This window comes from Dermochelys coriacea, chromosome 3, assembly GCF_009764565.3.
Source record: "Dermochelys coriacea isolate rDerCor1 chromosome 3, rDerCor1.pri.v4, whole genome shotgun sequence".
In the NCBI taxonomy this organism is placed as follows: Eukaryota; Metazoa; Chordata; order Testudines; family Dermochelyidae; genus Dermochelys; species Dermochelys coriacea.
Window position 1 is genome coordinate 127,985,040 of NC_050070.1, and position 17,720 is coordinate 128,002,759.

The 17,720-nt window shown below is 41.3% G+C and overlaps 1 protein-coding gene across 3 annotated transcripts in view; it reads right to left on the reverse strand.

Moving 5' to 3' along the window:
• The window catches only part of RNASET2 (ribonuclease T2), an 82,776-nt gene extending 65,383 nt beyond the window's left edge, over nucleotides 1-17,393 (reverse strand). Inside the window, exons 1-3 of one of the 3 annotated variants that reach the window (XM_043511288.1) lie at nucleotides 17,228-17,393; nucleotides 8,186-8,290; nucleotides 5,491-5,557 (exon numbers count right to left, since the gene is read on the reverse strand). In XM_043511288.1, coding sequence (XP_043367223.1) covers nucleotides 5,491-5,557; nucleotides 8,186-8,286 — 168 coding nt within the window. In that variant the 5' untranslated portion in view covers nucleotides 8,287-8,290; nucleotides 17,228-17,393. Of the gene's footprint in view, nucleotides 1-5,490; nucleotides 5,558-8,185; nucleotides 8,291-9,484; nucleotides 9,596-17,227 lie in introns of those variants that run through there. The other 2 variants (XM_038394387.2, XM_043511287.1) reach the window with 2 other exon arrangements.
• Between the last annotated feature and the right edge of the window lie 327 nt (nucleotides 17,394-17,720).

The following is a 17,720-nucleotide window of genomic DNA, read 5'->3' on the forward strand; positions in this document are numbered from 1 at the left end:
ACCCACTCCACCCCGTCAGGAAATATAATCTAATAATAATAATAAGCCTTTGCATAGATTATTGTATCATCAAAGCACTTTACAAACATGAATGATGGAATCTGTGTTGTAATCTCCTGTATCCAGCCATTTTTAAGTCATTAGAGTAGTTTATTAATCATTTTGAAAAAGAAGGCACAATGCTAGTGATATTTTCCTCCTGAAATTAATCAGGTAAATCATTTGAAAGACACTTAACAGATTGTTTTGCAGCTTAAAAGACTATATTTTTTAAACCAACTACAGTTGCATTCCGGAACCCTACTTCCATATATATATGATATTATATTAACAGGAAGAAATCTGTAAGTTTTGAAAGCATAGGAGATGGAACTGAAGTTAAGATTTCTGTAAGCTCTCAAGGCTGTGAAACGGTGCAAAACGTCACCCAACGATTATATTCTTTCAGAGTTACTCTAGTCCATTAGATACACTTGTATCCATTTTGATTCCTCTCCCCACATGAGACACTGTAAGGATTACTGTAAGGTAGCCTGTCTTTTTGGTAGCTTGCCAAGTCTTCAGTTATCCTGCTTGCAGCTTCTCCATTTTAGCTCGCAGAGTTATATAACATTTCAGCCAACATCAGAGTTCTAGAATTAAAAGCAGTAGCCAGGGTGGATGCATAGTAGTAAAATATTTTACTTTGATAGTCTGCATGTCTCATTCATTTAACCACAGATTGCAAGGCCCTTGATTTTGGGTTGCCGGTTTACATGCTTGACTTGTCGCCAGATTTTCAGAAGTGCACACCAGCAGAAGTCCAACTGAAGTAACCGTGAACTGTGTGCACCCAATAGCACTGAAAATCAGACCTAATACATCTCAAATTGGACACCCGAAATCAGCTATCATGTTTGAAAAATTGTCTGTTAAGTTCTCCACTATCATTGCCTCCCAATTTAGAATACTGAAGAGCACAAATCCTGTTCCCTTCAGACGAGTTTAACACTGTATATGTTTTACTGTTGCTGCTTTTCTCCATAATTTGATTCCTGAAACAGGACTGACAAGCCTAAAAAGCTGCCCTTAAACAAGAGAGTGTGCCCCTGAATGCTACAGTTAGAGGTATAAACGTGTCTCTCTCAGAATTGCGGTTCCAGATGTGTACCAGCAACACTTGCCCTAGCTGAGGTTTCTCTTTATTAATCACAGGATGATATGGCCCTGCCTCAGCCAATCTGATTAAGAACCCCCAAAAATTTACACTTAAATTTGAAGTCAACAGCAAAAAAGCAGATCTCTGTTGTGTCTCCTACCTCGCTAAAAAAACCCACACCACTAATCAGAATTTAATGTCATTGGAACTGAAGGAAAGTACATTTATTTGCTAAGTACTTTACAAACATATGTGGAAACTCTGTGCTCTAGGATTCCTGCCAGGACATATCAGTGATAGATATTGAATTTTTCAGTTTAATCCATATTTAATGACAGCACTAAAACAATAGAGCCAATATTGTGAAGCTTAATCAAATTGGTAGACAGCTATTCTTACGAATAATCCATTGACTTCAGTGAAACCACTCATGTGAGTAACTGCCCACTAAACTGAACTAGGATCACATAGCCATATGAGCCTAAGACTGTAAGGAGACATTGCTCATTGTATGTTTTACTATTAAGGCTTATGCGCTACCTCTTAGGGTTATAGACTGTTACAGATATGGCACCAGCCACTTGTTCTTTACTGTTGCTCTTGAGCCACTGAAAGATGTGACAAACGGTTATTAACCAATACTCAGAGAAGTGAGAGTACCAAAATGTAAAAAGAAAAGGAGTACTTGTGGCATCTTAGAGACTAACAAATTTATTTGAGCATAAGCTTTTGTGAGCTACAGCTCACTTCATCGGATGCATGCAGTGGAAAAAACTGCATGCATCCGATGAAGTGAGATGTAGCTCACAAAAGCTTATGCTCAAATAAATTTGTTAGTATCTAAGGTGCCACCTGCTTCTCCACGTGGGCACCAATGATACTGCCAAGAATGACCTTGAGCGGATCACTGCGGACTACGTGGCTCTGGGAAGAAGGATAAAGGAGTTGGAGGCGCAAGTGGTGTTCTCGTCCATCCTCCCCGTGGAAGGAAAAGGCCTGGGTAGGGACCGTCGAATCGTGGAGGTCAACGAATGGCTACGCAGGTGGTGTCGGAGAGAAGGCTTTGGATTCTTTGACCATGGGATGGTGTTCCATGAAGGAGGAGTGCTGGGCAGAGACGGGCTCCATCTTACGAAGAGAGGGAAGAACATCTTTGCCAGCAGGCTGGCTAACCTAGTGAGGAGGGCTTTAAACTAGGTTCACCGGGGGAAGGAGACCAAAGCCCTGAGGTAAGTGGGAAAGCGGGATACCGGGAGGAAGCACAGGCAGGAATGTCTGTGAGGGGAGGGCTCCTGCCTCATACTGGGAATGAGGGGCGATCAACAGGTTATCTCAAGTGCTTATATACAAATGCACAAAGCCTTGGAAACAAGCAGGGAGAACTGGAGGTCCTGGTGATGTCAAGGAATTATGACGTGATTGGAATAACAGAGACTTGGTGGGATAACTCACATGACTGGAGTACAGTCATGGATGGTTATAAACTGTTCAGGAAGGACAGGCAGGGCAGAAAAGGTGGGGGAGTAGCACTGTATGTAAGGGAGCAGTATGACTGTTCAGAGCTCCAGTACGAAACTGTGGAAAAACCTGAGTGTCTCTGGATTAAGTTTAGAAGTGTGTGCAACAAGAGTGATGTCATGGTGGGAGTCTGCTATAGACCACCGGACCAGGGGGATGAGGTGGATGAGGCTTTCTTCCGGCAACTCACGGAAGCTACTAGATCGCATGCCCTGATTCTCATGAGTGACTTTAATTTTCCTGATATCTGCTGGGAGAGCAATACAGCGGTGCATAGACAATCCAGGAAGTTTTTGGAAAGCGTAGGGGACAATTTCCTGGTGCAAGTGCTAGGGGAGCCAACTAGGGGGAGCGCTTTTCTTGACCTGCTGCTCACAAACCGGGTAGAATTAGTGGGGGAAGCAAAAGTGGATGGGAATCTGGGAGGCAGTGACCATGAGTTGGTTGAGTTCAGGATCCTGACGCAGGGAAGAAAGGTAAGCAGCAGGATACGGACCCTGGACTTCAGGAAAGCAGACTTTGACTCCCTCAGGGAACAGATGGCCAGGATCCCCTGGGGGACTAACATGAAAGGGAAGGGAGTCCAGGAGAGCTGGCTGTATTTCAAGGAATCCCTGTTGAGGTTACAGGGACAAACCATCCCGATGAGTCGAAAGAATAGTAAATATGGCAGGCGACCAGCTTGGCTTAATGGTGAAATCCTAGCGGATCTTAAACATAAAAAAGAAGCTTACAAGAAGTGGAAGGTTGGACATATGACCAGGGAAGAGTATAAAAATATTGCTCGGGCATGTAGGAAAGATATCAGGAGGGCCAAATCGCACCTGGAGCTGCAGCTAGCAAGAGATGTCAAGAGTAACAAGAAGGGTTTCTTCAGGTATGTTGGCAACAAGAAGAAAGCCAAGGAAAGTGTGGGCCCCTTACTGAATGAGGGAGGCAAGCTAGTGACAGAGGATGTGGAAAAAGCTAATGTACTCAATGCTTTTTTTGCCTCTGTTTTCACTAACAAGGTCAGCTCCCAGACTGCTGTGCTGGGCAACACAAAATGGGGAAGAGATGGCCAGCCCTCTGTAGAGATAGAGGTGGTTAGGGACTATTTAGAAAAGCTGGACGTGCACAAGTCCATGGGGCCGGACGAATTGCATCCGAGAGTGCTGAAGGAATTGGCGGCTGTGATTGCAGAGCCCTTGGCCATTATCTTTGAAAACTCGTGGCGAACGGGGGAAGTCCCGGATGACTGGAAAAAGGCTAATGTAGTGCCCATCTTTAAAAAAGGAAAGAAGGAGGATCCTGGGAACTACAGGCCGGTCAGCCTCACCTCAGTCCCTGGAAAAATCATGGAGCAGGTCCTCAAAGAATCAATCCTGAAGCACTTAGAGGAGAGGAAAGTGATCAGGAACAGTCAGCATGGATTCACCAAGGGAAGGTCATGCCTGACTAATCTAATCGCCTTTTATGATGAGATTACTGGTTCTGTGGATGAAGGGAAAGCAGTGGATGTATTGTTTCTTGACTTTAGCAAAGCTTTTGACACGGTCTCCCACAGCATTCTTGTCAGCAAGTTAAGGAAGTATGGGCTGGATGAATGCACTATAAGGTGGGTAGAAAGCTGGCTAGATTGTCGGGCTCAACGGGTAGTGATCAATGGCTCCATGTCTAGTTGGCAGCCGGTGTCAAGTGGAGTGCCCCAGGGGTCGGTCCTGGGGCCCGTTTTGTTCAATATCTTCATAAATGATCTGGAGGATGGTGTGGATTGCACTCTCAGCAAATTTGCGGATGATACTAAACTGGGAGGAGTGGTAGATACGCTGGAGGGGAGGGATAGGATACAGAAGGACCTAGACAAATTGGAGGATTGGGCCAAAAGAAATCTAATGAGGTTCAATAAGGATAAGTGCAGGGTCCTGCACTTAGGATGGAAGAATCCAATGCACCGCTACAGACTAGGGACCGAATGGCTCGGCAGCAGTTCTGCGGAAAAGGACCTAGGGGTGACAGTGGACGAGAAGCTGGATATGAGTCAGCAGTGTGCCCTTGTTGCCAAGAAGGCCAATGGCATTTTGGGATGTATAAGTAGGGGCATAGCGAGCAGATCGAGGGACGTGATCGTTCCCCTCTATTCGACACTGGTGAGGCCTCATCTGGAGTACTGTGTCCAGTTTTGGGCCCCACACTACAGGAAGGATGTGGATAAATTGGAAAGAGTACAACGAAGGGCAACAAAAATGATTAGGGGTCTAGAGCACATGACTTATGAGGAGAGGCTGAGGGAGCTGGGATTGTTTAGTCTGCAGAAGAGAAGAATGAGGGGGGATTTGATAGCTGCTTTCAACTACCTGAAAGGGGGTTTCAAAGAGGATGGCTCTAGACTGTTCTCAATGGTAGCAGATGACAGAACGAGGAGTAATGGTCTCAAGTTGCAATGGGGGAGGTTTAGATTGGATATTAGGAAAAACTTTTTCACTAAGAGGGTGGTGAAACACTGGAATGCGTTACCTAGGGAGGTGGTAGAATCTCCTTCCTTAGAGGTTTTTAAGGTCAGGCTTGACAAAGCCCTGGCTGGGATGATTTAACTGGGACTTGGTCCTGCTTTGAGCAGGGGGTTGGACTAGATGACCTTCTGGGGTCCCTTCCAACCCTGATATTCTATGATTCTATGATTCTAAGTACTCCTTTTCTTTTTGCGGATACAGACTAACACGGCTGCTACTCTGAAACCTACCAAAATGTAAGCAATACAAGGTTCATCTTATTTTCAGCAATATACAGCATGATCTACACAGTTACATTTACAATGATATATTTTAAAAAAACAAAAACAAAACAAAGCTCACCTTGCATACAGTCACGGGCCAGTGATGAACAAGGAACAGCTTTTTCCAAGTGTGAGGATGGTGCTCACTGGAGAAGAAGAGACGAGACATTTATTTTCCTCATGCATTTCAAAAAGCAAAACTCCTCCAACTAATGACACATTGCTAAGTAGTGTAACTCACACTGATTTTAATCAACTGTTATTTATTTTTTCTATTACAGCTGTACCGAAGGACCCCCATACAAGAAGTAGGGACTTGCTATATAAGGCAGTGCACAAAGAAATAGTGGGTTTTGATTGTTATTAATATATTACTTATTGCTAAACAAATTCCACTGATGGCAGCTCATCTCCCTACAGATTTTCTATTTAATACACAGAGAACGAGAATAATGTTATTAGATTTAGAAGAGCACTTACTTGGACTTTTTCTTATGGCAATAAGAGCACATTTAGAGGGTGCCAGGAATCTCCTAATTTTTCTTCATGGCTGTGTTATTTGAAAAGGATGTGGACAGCATTCTTGAAACTGTAAGTGTTCTAAAATAATTACTATGATCACACAGGAGTTGTGAAAATGACATGACTGTAAGGGCAATGCACTTACACAACAGATTCACATTGAGGAGTAACGCCAGGGCTTGAGGCAGTGAAAGCAAAACCCCTAGGTTAACAATTTGGGTGGGAGTGGGATAGGAAAAGAGTGGAGTAAGGAGACTGGATAGCTGCAGATGCTTTGAGAAACGGGGTGGAAATAATGCGGAAAAAAGGTTGTCATGTATAATAGCAGTTATTAAATAAAGTATATGTTAAAACCTTACAAAAACCTCCATTTGCTCAATCCAAGAGAATGACCTGCAGAACAGATAGAGTAAATGACTGTTAACCTCTTGCGAACACCTAATTTGTCATATGCCCTTTGTTAGAACAAATGTGAAAGAGAATAAGAAAATAAAGCAATTATTTGAGAAAGTAAATTTTCCCCAAGCAAGGAGAAGCAGGAAAATATATTTATGGTTTTAAGTTGTCATGAAGTTATCCCCAATTCTGAATCTGTCCATCTGTGGTTTTGCACTATTAAGAGATTAAAATGTAGTCAACTAAACAGACAGTCAGATTTGTGTGTGGTTTTTAATTCATTAAACTCAACTGCTGTGGAACAAATCGGGCATAGCCACAATAATAACCATCAACATTTTTCCTACTGAGATCACTAACTGGCCATATATTACACAGTTATTGTTGGATCTTCTAATATTTTGCAACAGTTGAAAGATGTCCTTGTGCTATGTGCGTCCTAAAATTGTTAACCTAGGAGTTTTGCTTTCACTGCCTCAAGCCCTGGCGTTACTCCTCAATATGAATCTGTTGTGTAAGTGCATTGCCCTTACAGTCATGTCATTTTCACAACTCCTGTGTGATCATAGTGATTGTTTTAGAAGAAGAAAACACACACACACACACACACACACCCCTCTCTTTTTCTGGACTTAAAATTGCAGAAGTTCCACTACTATACTAATCATTCCAAAACTAAACATTATCCCCTATACACACACTCAAAAACTTTATTAACTTAGAGCGAGATCCACAAAGGGGCTTAGGTGCTTAAAGCCCAGGCACCACAACAACGTCCCCGCCGCCTAACCCTGTAGGTAACTAAACTCACTTGGCACCTGCACAGTTCCCATTCTGGAGAACTATCAACCTACCTCTCAGAGAAAATGTCATGAATTTGAGTCGCTCTCCCAGAATATCAGAAACCATGCAATGGATTTAGGCTTGATAACATAATACTTTCCCTCTCTGAATGTGACCTATTCACATAACACATAATTCTAGAAAAACTGCAGAAAAACTGAGCCATAACCTGCCCCTTTGAACTATGCATCTCTTAGGCCTGGTCTGCATTGGAATGGATATTGGTAAGCTATATATCTCAAGGGTGTGAAAAATTCACAATTAAGAAATGTAGCTTTACTGACCTATTTCCCAGTGTAGCCAGGACTAGGTCAATGGAAGAATTCTTCCGTGGACCTAGCTACTATCTCTCAGGGAGGTGGATTACCTACGCTGATGGGAGAATCTCTCCCGTCAGTGTAGGTAGTGTCTTCACTGAAGTGCTACAATGGTGTACCTGCGTTGCCGTAGCATTTTAAATGTAAATATACCCTTAGCTAGTGAGTCAAAAGCACCTTGGACCTTTACTAACTGAAATGATGACATCTACCACCACCTCTAACACAGCAAAAAAAATGGGTCTCTCTCAGGCCTAATAAACATTTTCATTACACACTTCAGTTTGTCACAGTGGCCATGCTTAAAAACTTGTCAGCTTCATTAGCTAAATTAACAAAAAAAATGAGCAGGTTTTCCATTTATTATTTATAGGCACTGCCTAAAACAAATACTAGATTGAAATTAATTATGAAGCAAAACTGTAATGTTTTTAAGTGCAACAAATTTCCTCCCTTCTTCTGCCATATTAATAAATGTAAACCTCAATTTTTCTTAGGCATAAAAAAACAGCTTCACTTATACAGTATCATTATGCAGACAGAAACAAAAATATAGTGCATCATAAATAGCACAAGATGAAACAAAAATTTCACATTGATAGAAGCCCAATCATATTCCAGAAGTTTAAGTTCTGCTTTAAAAACAAATAAACAAACTTGGTAAGATATTAGAAACTTTTCCAACTGATAACTTACCTTTCCAGGAATTTATAGGAAGTACACCCAGAATAGAAAGCCAGACAAAAACAACCCAGAATCAAATAATGTGCTGTTGCCGGCTTCATTTTATTCACCATATATCTATAAAGAGAAAAAGAAACCTGTAAAAATTACCAGTCAGATGTTTAGTCAGAAATAAAAACTTAACCAACCTGCAGACATTACAGAAACAACAGAAGTTATTATCAATGCTATGTGAAATTTAAAACAGAACTTATTTTAACACATGAATATACAGTATCTTTTGAAAGTTGTACATGATTTTTTTGTTTAAAAAGTATTAAATTTCATAAATCACTAGAATCCGGGCTGAAACCACTGGCTTATCTCTTACTTGCACAGCACATTATACCATTGGAAAGCTGGCCCCTGACATATATTGAGAGCTGAACCATAGTATTTATATGTAAATAAGCTTTATGTTGCATAAACTTACATTACTGTTGAGTTCAAATGCACAAAGTGATTAATTTAGGAAACCTCAAATTTAACACTAATATTCTATTTGGCCCATCCAAGCTGACCCTTCATGAAAACTCATTGGGACTAAAGTTTCATTTATTTTCTATGGGTGAAATTCCCATCTATGCAGAAGGCGAGCGGAAGGCCTATGTTCTACTTAACAAAAGTTACACTTCAGCCCTCACAATAAGGTTTAAGTGGCATTGAAGTGGTTTATAATATTTGTGCTGGCCCTTTGCACAGGGTGGAGTTTCACCTTGAGCGCTTATTAAGGGGATACCACCAAGTTAGAACTCATATCTATCTGAAAGTGAGATTGTAAAAAGTAACACCCAAGATAACTAGAACTTAAAGAGTTCCACACACAGTTCAAGTAAGATCAAAGGCATAGGGAGGGCCTGATTTTTAAAGCAGACTTTCCCTTTTGCACCCACAATGCATTGCCAAGAAAAGATTTGAATAAATTACAGGTACAAAGTTGTGGGAACAATTAATTGCAAGTGGAAAATTGTGCTTGCCAAAATGGAAAACTAGTTTGAAAATCTGGTCCTGAAAGTTTGGAGCTAGAGAACAGAGAGATATTTCATGATTTCTTGGAAAAGAGTGTGACCCTAGTGCTAATCAATTTTTTTTCCAGATTCAACTTTTCTACAAGTTTTCAATCAAAATTTTGAATTGAAAAAATAAAGATAATTTTGATGTAGTTTTCCCATCAGCACTGTAACACGCTGTGCTGGTGAGAGACTCAAATTTCATTTCCTAGTTACAGTCATCTGACTTAAATCAGTGATACAAAGCTTAATATCATGTCACATGACAGAGGCCAATCTGCAACTCCAGTGGTTACAGCTTCTTCCCCTACAACCAAATTCTTGACTGGCAAAATCTATTCTGTTTTGGGGAAACTGCTTGCGTCAGCTGCAGATCAACCCAGTGAGAGCAAAAAAAAGTGATTCAAGACAAATGAGCCTCACTGGGGATGAGAAGTGTCAGAACCATTACAAAAAGAAATTGGAGGCAAAACATAGATTCATAGATACTAAGGTCAGAAGGGACCATTCTGATCATCTAGTCCGACCTCCTGCACAGCGCAGGCCACAGAATCTCACCCACCCACTCCTATGAAAAACCTCAACCATGTCTGAGCTATTGAAGTCCTTAAATCATGGTTCAAAGACTTCAAGGAGCAGAGAAGCCTCCCTCAAGTCAACCATGCCCCATGCTACAGAGGAAGGCGAAAAACCTCCAGGGCCTCTCCAATCTGCCCTGGAGGAAAATTCCTTCCTGACCCCAAATATGGCAATCAGCTAAACCCTGAGCCTATGGGCAAGATTCACCAGCCAGATACTACAGAAAATACTTCCTTGGGTAACTCAGATCCCATCCATCTAATATCCCATCTCAGGGGATTTGGCCTATTTACCCTGAATATTTAAAGATCAATTACTTACCAAAATCCCATTATCCCATCATACCATCTCCTCCATAAACTTATCAAGTAGAATTTTAAAACCAGATAGATCTTTTGCCCCCACTGCTTCCCTTGGAAGGTTATTCCAAAACTTCACTCCTCTGATGGTTAAAAACCTTCATCTGATTTCAAGTCTAAACTTCCTGGTGGCCAGTTTATACCTATTTGTTCTTGTGTCCACATTGGTGCTGAGCTTAAATAATTCCTCTCCCTCTCCTGTATTTATCCCTCTGATATATTTATAGAGAGCAATCATATCTCCCCTCAACCTTCTTTTAGTTAGGCTAAAGAAGCCAAGCTCCTTAAGTCTCCTTTCATAAGACAAGTTTTCCATTCCTCAGATCATCCTAGTAGCCCTTCTCTGTACCTGCTTCAGTTTGAATTCATCCTTTTTAAACATGGGAGACCAGAACTGCACACAGTATTCTAGGTGAGGTCTCACCAGTGCCTTGTATAATGGTACTAAAACCTCCTTATCCCTACTGGAAATGCCTCTCCTGATGCATCCCAAAACCGCATTAGCTTTTTTCACAGCCATATCACATTGGCAGCTCATAGTCATCCTATGATCAACCAATACTCCAAGGTCCTTCTCCTCTTCCGTTACTTCTAATTGATGCGTCCCCAACTTATAACTAAAATTCTTGTTATTAATCCCTAAATGCATAACCTTACACTTCTCACTATTCAATTTCATCCTATTACTATTACTCCAGTTTACAAGGTCATCCAGATCCTCCTGTATAATATCCCGATCCTTCTCCGAATCGGCAATACCTCCCAGCTTTGTATCATCTGCAAACTTTATTAGCACACTCCCTCTTTTTGTGCCAAGGAAAAAATTTTTTCCAGGAGCTTGCATACGACAGATGTCAAATTAACTGGCCTGTAGTTACCTGGATCACTTTTTTTTTCCTTTCTTAAAAATAGGAACTATATTAGCAATTCTCCAATCATTCGGTACAACTCCTGAGTTTACAGATTCATTAAAAATTCTTGCTAATGGGCTTGCAATTTCAGGTGCCAATTCCTTTAATATTCTTGGATGAAGATTATCTGGGCCCCCCGATTTAGTCCCATTTAGCTGTTGCAGTTTTGCTTCTACCTCAGGTATGGTAATATCTACCTCCATATCCTCATTCCCATTTGTCATGCTACCATTATCCCTAAGATCCTCTTTAGCCTTATTAAAGACTGAGGCAAAGTATTTGTTTAGATATTGGGCCATGCCTAGATTATCTTTAACCTCCACTCCATCCTCAGTGTTAAGCGGCCCCACTTCTTCTTTCTTAGTTTTCTTCTTATTTATATGGCTATAGAACCTTTTACTATTGGTTTTAATTCCCTTTGCAAGGTCCAACTCTACTCGACTTTTAGACTGTCTCACTTTATCCCTACATGTTCTGACCTCAATTAGGTAGCTTTCCTTGCTGATCCCTCCCATCTTCCACTCCCTGTATGCTTTCTGCTTCTTCTTAATCACCTCTCTAAGATGCTTGCTCATCCAGCTTGGTCTACAACTCCTTCCTATGAATTTTTTCCCCTTTCTTGGGATACAGGCTTCTGATAGCTTCTGTAGTTTTGATTTAAAGTAATCCCATAATGACCTAATTACTTCCATGTACATCCCTATTATCAAATTCCTATTATACAAATTGGTATAGCGCAAGGTGGTTTGAACAACGAAACTGTACTTTTTTAGACAAAGTTGCAAGAAGCCATAAAGGTAACGCCTCTTTCTCTCACTGGATGAGCAGAAAGGACACAACTCATAGCCTGGGTGGAAATTTCAAGTCTTTGCCAAGAAGAGAACCAGGCACTATTGCTCAGCAGAAAGTGTGGGGGGTAAGGGGGCAGGGGAGTGGAGATGCCATTTTGTTCAATCTGCTGGTCTGCTTCCCAAAGCCAAAACACCTGGCTGAGAGAGACTGTAAGTTGGACTGTCATTGGCTAGCTAGAGTGCCCCCTTGCTTTGCATCAGCTAAAATCCTGTCTATCCTGAGCATTCTATTAACTCTATCTTTTAAAGTCCTATCCTAGGAAGACCACTGTGAAAGCTGGAAAAAGAATAAGACCATAGCTGTCATAATTCCTACAGTGAATCACCTGAATGAACTTTATCAGTCCAGAGAAACAGAACTGAGAAGCTGAGCTAGAGAACCAAGCTTCACTGCAGTTCTAACTGAAAACCAGCAAAATGACTTTTATAAAAACACAACGTATTGTTTACCCAACGATGACTTGGTTATGGTAGACTATGTGCTTCTCAGAAAGCATAAACCTGAGTTAAAACCCTCTGAATGACTAAAATGTATAATGTGCACTTGTATTTCACGAACACGTTTAGTTTAGTTATACTGAATCACTAACTCAATAGAAAGCATTGATGCTGGAGAAACTCATTACACTAAGCAAGCTTCATACTATTTAGAACAGGAAACTATGCTTCCCTACAGCAAAAATTAGCTATGAGAAACCCAGAGCGTTTCTGAGAGCTCACTCTAAAAATCATACAGATTTTCTGATCAAGAGAATTGACAGCTTCTTAAAAGAGGAAAAGCTTTGAATTGGCTTGCAAGCTGAAGATTTTACCACTATTTCAACTATTGTTTAAAACTAAGGCAAGAGCTTTCAGTGTTGGTGAAATTCCAGAGAAATTACAAAAGCTTCCAGGTAATTACCTGCATATTATATTTGGGTTTAATATCTGATAATCTTGTGTGTGTGTTTGTGGTAAAGCTTGTCTATGAGTGTCACCTGGATAAAATAATTCTAAACTGAAATTACATTCTCTGGTAATTAAGAAGCTTCTCTAATTTTTTTTAAATTCCACTTAGAATTGTTTAGTTGAAATGACATCAATAGTCCCTTAACTCCACTGGCAGATAAATATAGATCCTTATCTCAAATCAAGCTTAAAGAACCATAGTTCCACATTGATACCAAAAATCACCTGCCCAGACTAGTGTAAAACTAGGGAAATCTGCCTTTGAAACAAGATTATGTTAAAACTGTGAATTAATTGATCTGCTTTATTATCTCATGAAAAGCATAACATTCCATGTTGAGTTCAATTTTGATGTTGTAAACACTATCATTTAACCACGTTTAGTTTGCTGTGATTTCTTATTTGCTTTAAAAGAGAGGTTGGCTTATAAAACTCAAACTTATAAATTCTTCAGTTTGTACTTCAGTTAAGGAACACGGATCCAAAGAATGCTGAGAAACCTAGTAGCAGTAAGTGCTTAAATAATTTAATTAACTAATGTGTGTTTTATAACTTTTCTCACAACATACTATACATGGAAATGAACTCCTGCAATGATGGCCAAAGGGGAAAACTATGGCAGTCACTCTTACACATGAATGTGCAAAAATGGACACTAAGCTTCAGGTGCCATCTCAAGCAAGACAGCACACACTTCCTCTAATGCAAAGCAGTAGGGGGCCTCATCCAAAAACCCGATCAACACACATTAAATTCTGATATAACAATGCTTTTTAGTTTCAACAACATTAAGTCTCCACAACAGAGGAGCAAACAACCCTTTCCAAGTCTGAATAGTACTTAAATAACTAGAAAAAAAATTATACAACTCATTGGGCAGAACAGATCATTACAATGGGCTAGACTGCTTCCAGGGGCCTAAATAAAACCTGCTCACTAGCAGCCAACTGTACCACAGTAAAACACACAAAAGGCAGACAGACTATCTCCCATACAGACTGCGTGAAAGGGAGGAAGGGTGGTTTTATAGTTAGGGCACAAGCCAGTCAATGAGGCAATCTACATTCTGTTCCCATCTGTACCATTCACTTCCAGTGGGACATTGGGCTGGTCTGTGCCTCCATTTCCTCAGCTAGGGATTAATACTACATCCCTCCCGGAGTGTTGCAAGCTTTAATTCACTGGTATTTGTGAGGTGTTCATACCATGGGGACGATGTATAAATATCTTATTAAATAACACTGAAATTGCAAAGTACACAGCACCATGGAGACACAAACAGGTCTGACTGTTTTCAGAGTAGCAGCTGTGTTAGTCTGTATTCGCAAAAAGAAAAGGAGTACTTGTGGCACCTTAGAGACTAACAAATTTATTAGAGCATAAGCTTTCGTGAGCTACAGCTCACTTCATCGGAGTGAGCTGTAGCTCACGAAAGCTTATGCTCTAATAAATTTGTTAGTCTCTAAGGTGCCACCAGTACTCCTTTTCTTTTTAGGTATGACTGTGTATGTAATGAGACAGAAGGGAGATATAAAATATCTTTCGATTTTTACTCCTGTCTAATTTACCAAGGAGTTGTTGAAAATCCTTCAGACTACCAGACATAACACTTTTCATCAAAAAGAGAGGAAGAAAAGAATTATGCAGCACTTCTGGTAGACAGCATATTACACTGGGGCTCCCTAACCTTGCCCTGCCCTCTGATTTGTTCTCAGGAGGAGTATAAGGTATAGGTTTGGATCTACAAAAGTATTTTATGGAGTCCTAGTTACCTGCCACCCCAGTCCTGCAAAACTACACATGGTAAACCTAACTTATCCTACTGAAGCCAGTGGGGCAACTCACATGTGTAAAGTTAAGCCCATGTATGACTGCAGGATCCAGGGGTCAGAGAGATTACTTTCTCTGAAGCGATTTCAATCATCACACTACAACTGCATACGAGTTCCTGTTTCAAACAGGTAGAAACTTGGGGCGAGATAGTTTCAACGTAAGGGTTCTTGGTAGGGCCATCAAGTGATTTAAAAAAATTGTGATTAATCACGATTTAAAAAATTGAATGATTAATCACATTGTTAAACAATAATAGAATACCAATTATTTAAATACTTTTGGATGTTTTCTACATTTTCAAATATATTGATTTCAATTACAACACAGAATACAAAATATACAGTACTCACTTTATATTTTTTTATTACAAGTATTTGCACTGTAAAAAACAAAACAAAAGAAATTGTATTTTTCAGTTCACCTAATACAAGTACTATAGTGCAATCTCTTTATCATGAAAGTTGGATGCACAAATTTAGAATTATGTAAAAAAACTGCATTAAAATAAAAATAAAACTTTAGACCCTGCAAGTCTACTCAGTCCTACTTCTTGTTCAGCCAATCAAGTTCGTTAACATTTGCAGGAGATAACGCTGCCCGCTTCTTGTTTACGTCACCTGAAAGTGAGAACAGACATTCTAATTGCACTGTTGGAGCCAGCGTCGCAAGGTATTTACATGCCAGATGTGCTAAAGATTCATATGTCCCTTCATGCTTCAACTACCATTCCCAGGGACATGTATCCATGCTGATGATGGGTTCTGCTAGATAACAATCCAAAGCAGTGCAGACCAATGCATGTTCATTTTCATTATCTGAGTCAGATGCCACCAGGAGAAGGCTGATTTTCTTTTTTGGTGGTTCGGGTTCTGTAATTTCCGCATCAGAATGTTGCTCTTTTAGGACTTCTGAAAGCATCACTCCACACCTCATCCCTCTCAAATGTTGGAAGGCACTTCAGATTCTTAAACCTTGGGTTGAGTTCTGTAGCTATCTTAGAAATCTCACATTGGTACCTTCTTTGCATTTTGTAAAATCTGCAGTGAAAGTGTTCTTAAAATGAACATGCTGGGTCATCATCCGAGACTGCTATAATAGGAAATATATGGCAGAATGCGGGTAAAACAGAGCAGGGGACATACAATTCTAACCCAAGAAGTTCAATCACAAATTTAATTAACACACAATTCTTTTTTTTTTAAACTAGCATCATCAGCATGGAAGCATGTCCTCTGGAATGGTGGCCGAAGCATGAAGGGGCATACAAATGGTAAGCATATCTGACACGCAGATATCTTGCAATGCTGGCTACAAAAGTCCCATGTGAATGCCTGTTCTCACTTTCTGGTGACATTGTAAATAAGAAAGGGCAGCATTATCTCCTGTAAATGTAAACAAACTTGTTTGTCTTAGTGATTAGCTGAACAAGAAGTAGGACTGAATGGACTTGTAGAATTTTTTTTGTTACATAACTGCACTAAAAACAAAACAACATAAAACTTCAGAGCCTACATTTGTAAATTACACTTTCACAACAAAGAGATTGCACTACAGTACTTGTCTGAGGTGAACTGAAAAATACTATTTGTTTTATCATGGTTACAGTGCAAATATTTGTAACCAAAAATATACATTTTGATTTCAATTACAACATGGAATACAATATATATGAAAATACAGAAAAACATCCAAAATATTTAATACGTTTCAACTGGTATTCTACTGTTTAACAGTGTGATTAAAACTGCGATTAACTGCAATTAATTTTTTTTATCTCGATGAATATTATGAGTTAATTGCGTGAGTTAACTGCAATGAATCGAGAGCCCTAGTCCTTAGCTCTGGAATTGACTCCCGCAAGTCTGGATCTGTTGACCTTCAGGGACACTTAATTAATTTGAAAGAGTATCCAGAGAGTGTTGTCTTGCTCTGTGCTGGTTGCTATGATAACACCCAGGAGAACACAATTCCCCACCTTCCTTGGCAGGTTTTATTAACTAACTAAATACATTTATAACCAGAGATCACATCTGTTCTTCAAGGGTACCTCTGAGGGGAAGGACCGAATGGAGGGAGACTCTTTGTGCGGATTAAGAATTAGGAGATTTTTTTTGGTCCTTGGCCCATTAGCCATATTTTTGTGCGTGCTAAATTTGGGGGGCACGTTGAAAGCTGAATCAAAGCCGCATAATCCCAGGAGAAAGGAAAGGGATGGGACATTTTGCATCGTGCCGCAACTTGCTACCAAATCAGAGAGGGACAACACTAGCAAATTGATTAGATCCCAGACAGCAAAGTAGGCAGCGGCTCGATACGCTGCAGCCAGCTGTGACAGCAGCTGCGTGTGGCTCGTCACACCAACGCAGCTTTGATTTGGGGAGCGACGGGGTGACGCTGGCCGGGGCCGCTCTACCTGCGCGGCTCCCAGGAAAAGCAGCACCAGGAATCCGGATCCGATCCGGATCCAGCCCCAGCTCCCGCCCCGCCGCGGAGAGGCGCGAACCCAGCCACGCGCACCCCTTACCTGGCCCTTTGCTAACGCCCAGCCAGAGCCAGGGTCTCGCTCAGGCAGCAGCGGCCTCGCTTCAGCGCCGGAGGCCGCTTCCGTCAACAGCTTCGCGCCCAGGCGGCGTTAAACCCCGCCCCGCTCCCCGACAGGGCGGAGGCCCGGCCCCGCCGCTGCCCTTTCCCCCTTTCCGCCAGGGCGGGAGAGGCGCCGACTCGCGAGGCCGCGTCCCCTGGGCGGGGGCTACCTCGGGGAGCGTTAAGCAACGTGTTAGCAAGAGGCTGGGGTCCCCAAAGGGAGTTAGGCACCCAGCAGCTCCCCTTGAAATTCAGTGGGGTTTGGGTGTCCTGCTTCTTCCCGGACAAAGCTCAGCCTGCACCTTCCTGGGTCTCGCAGAATTAGGTGCAGTCTGCCCAGGCTAGGGCTTCACAATGTGTGTGTCTTACCCTAATGCACCCTTCCCCGACTTCACACACCCCACCTTTCCACTAGCACCCGCCAGCTGAGGCTC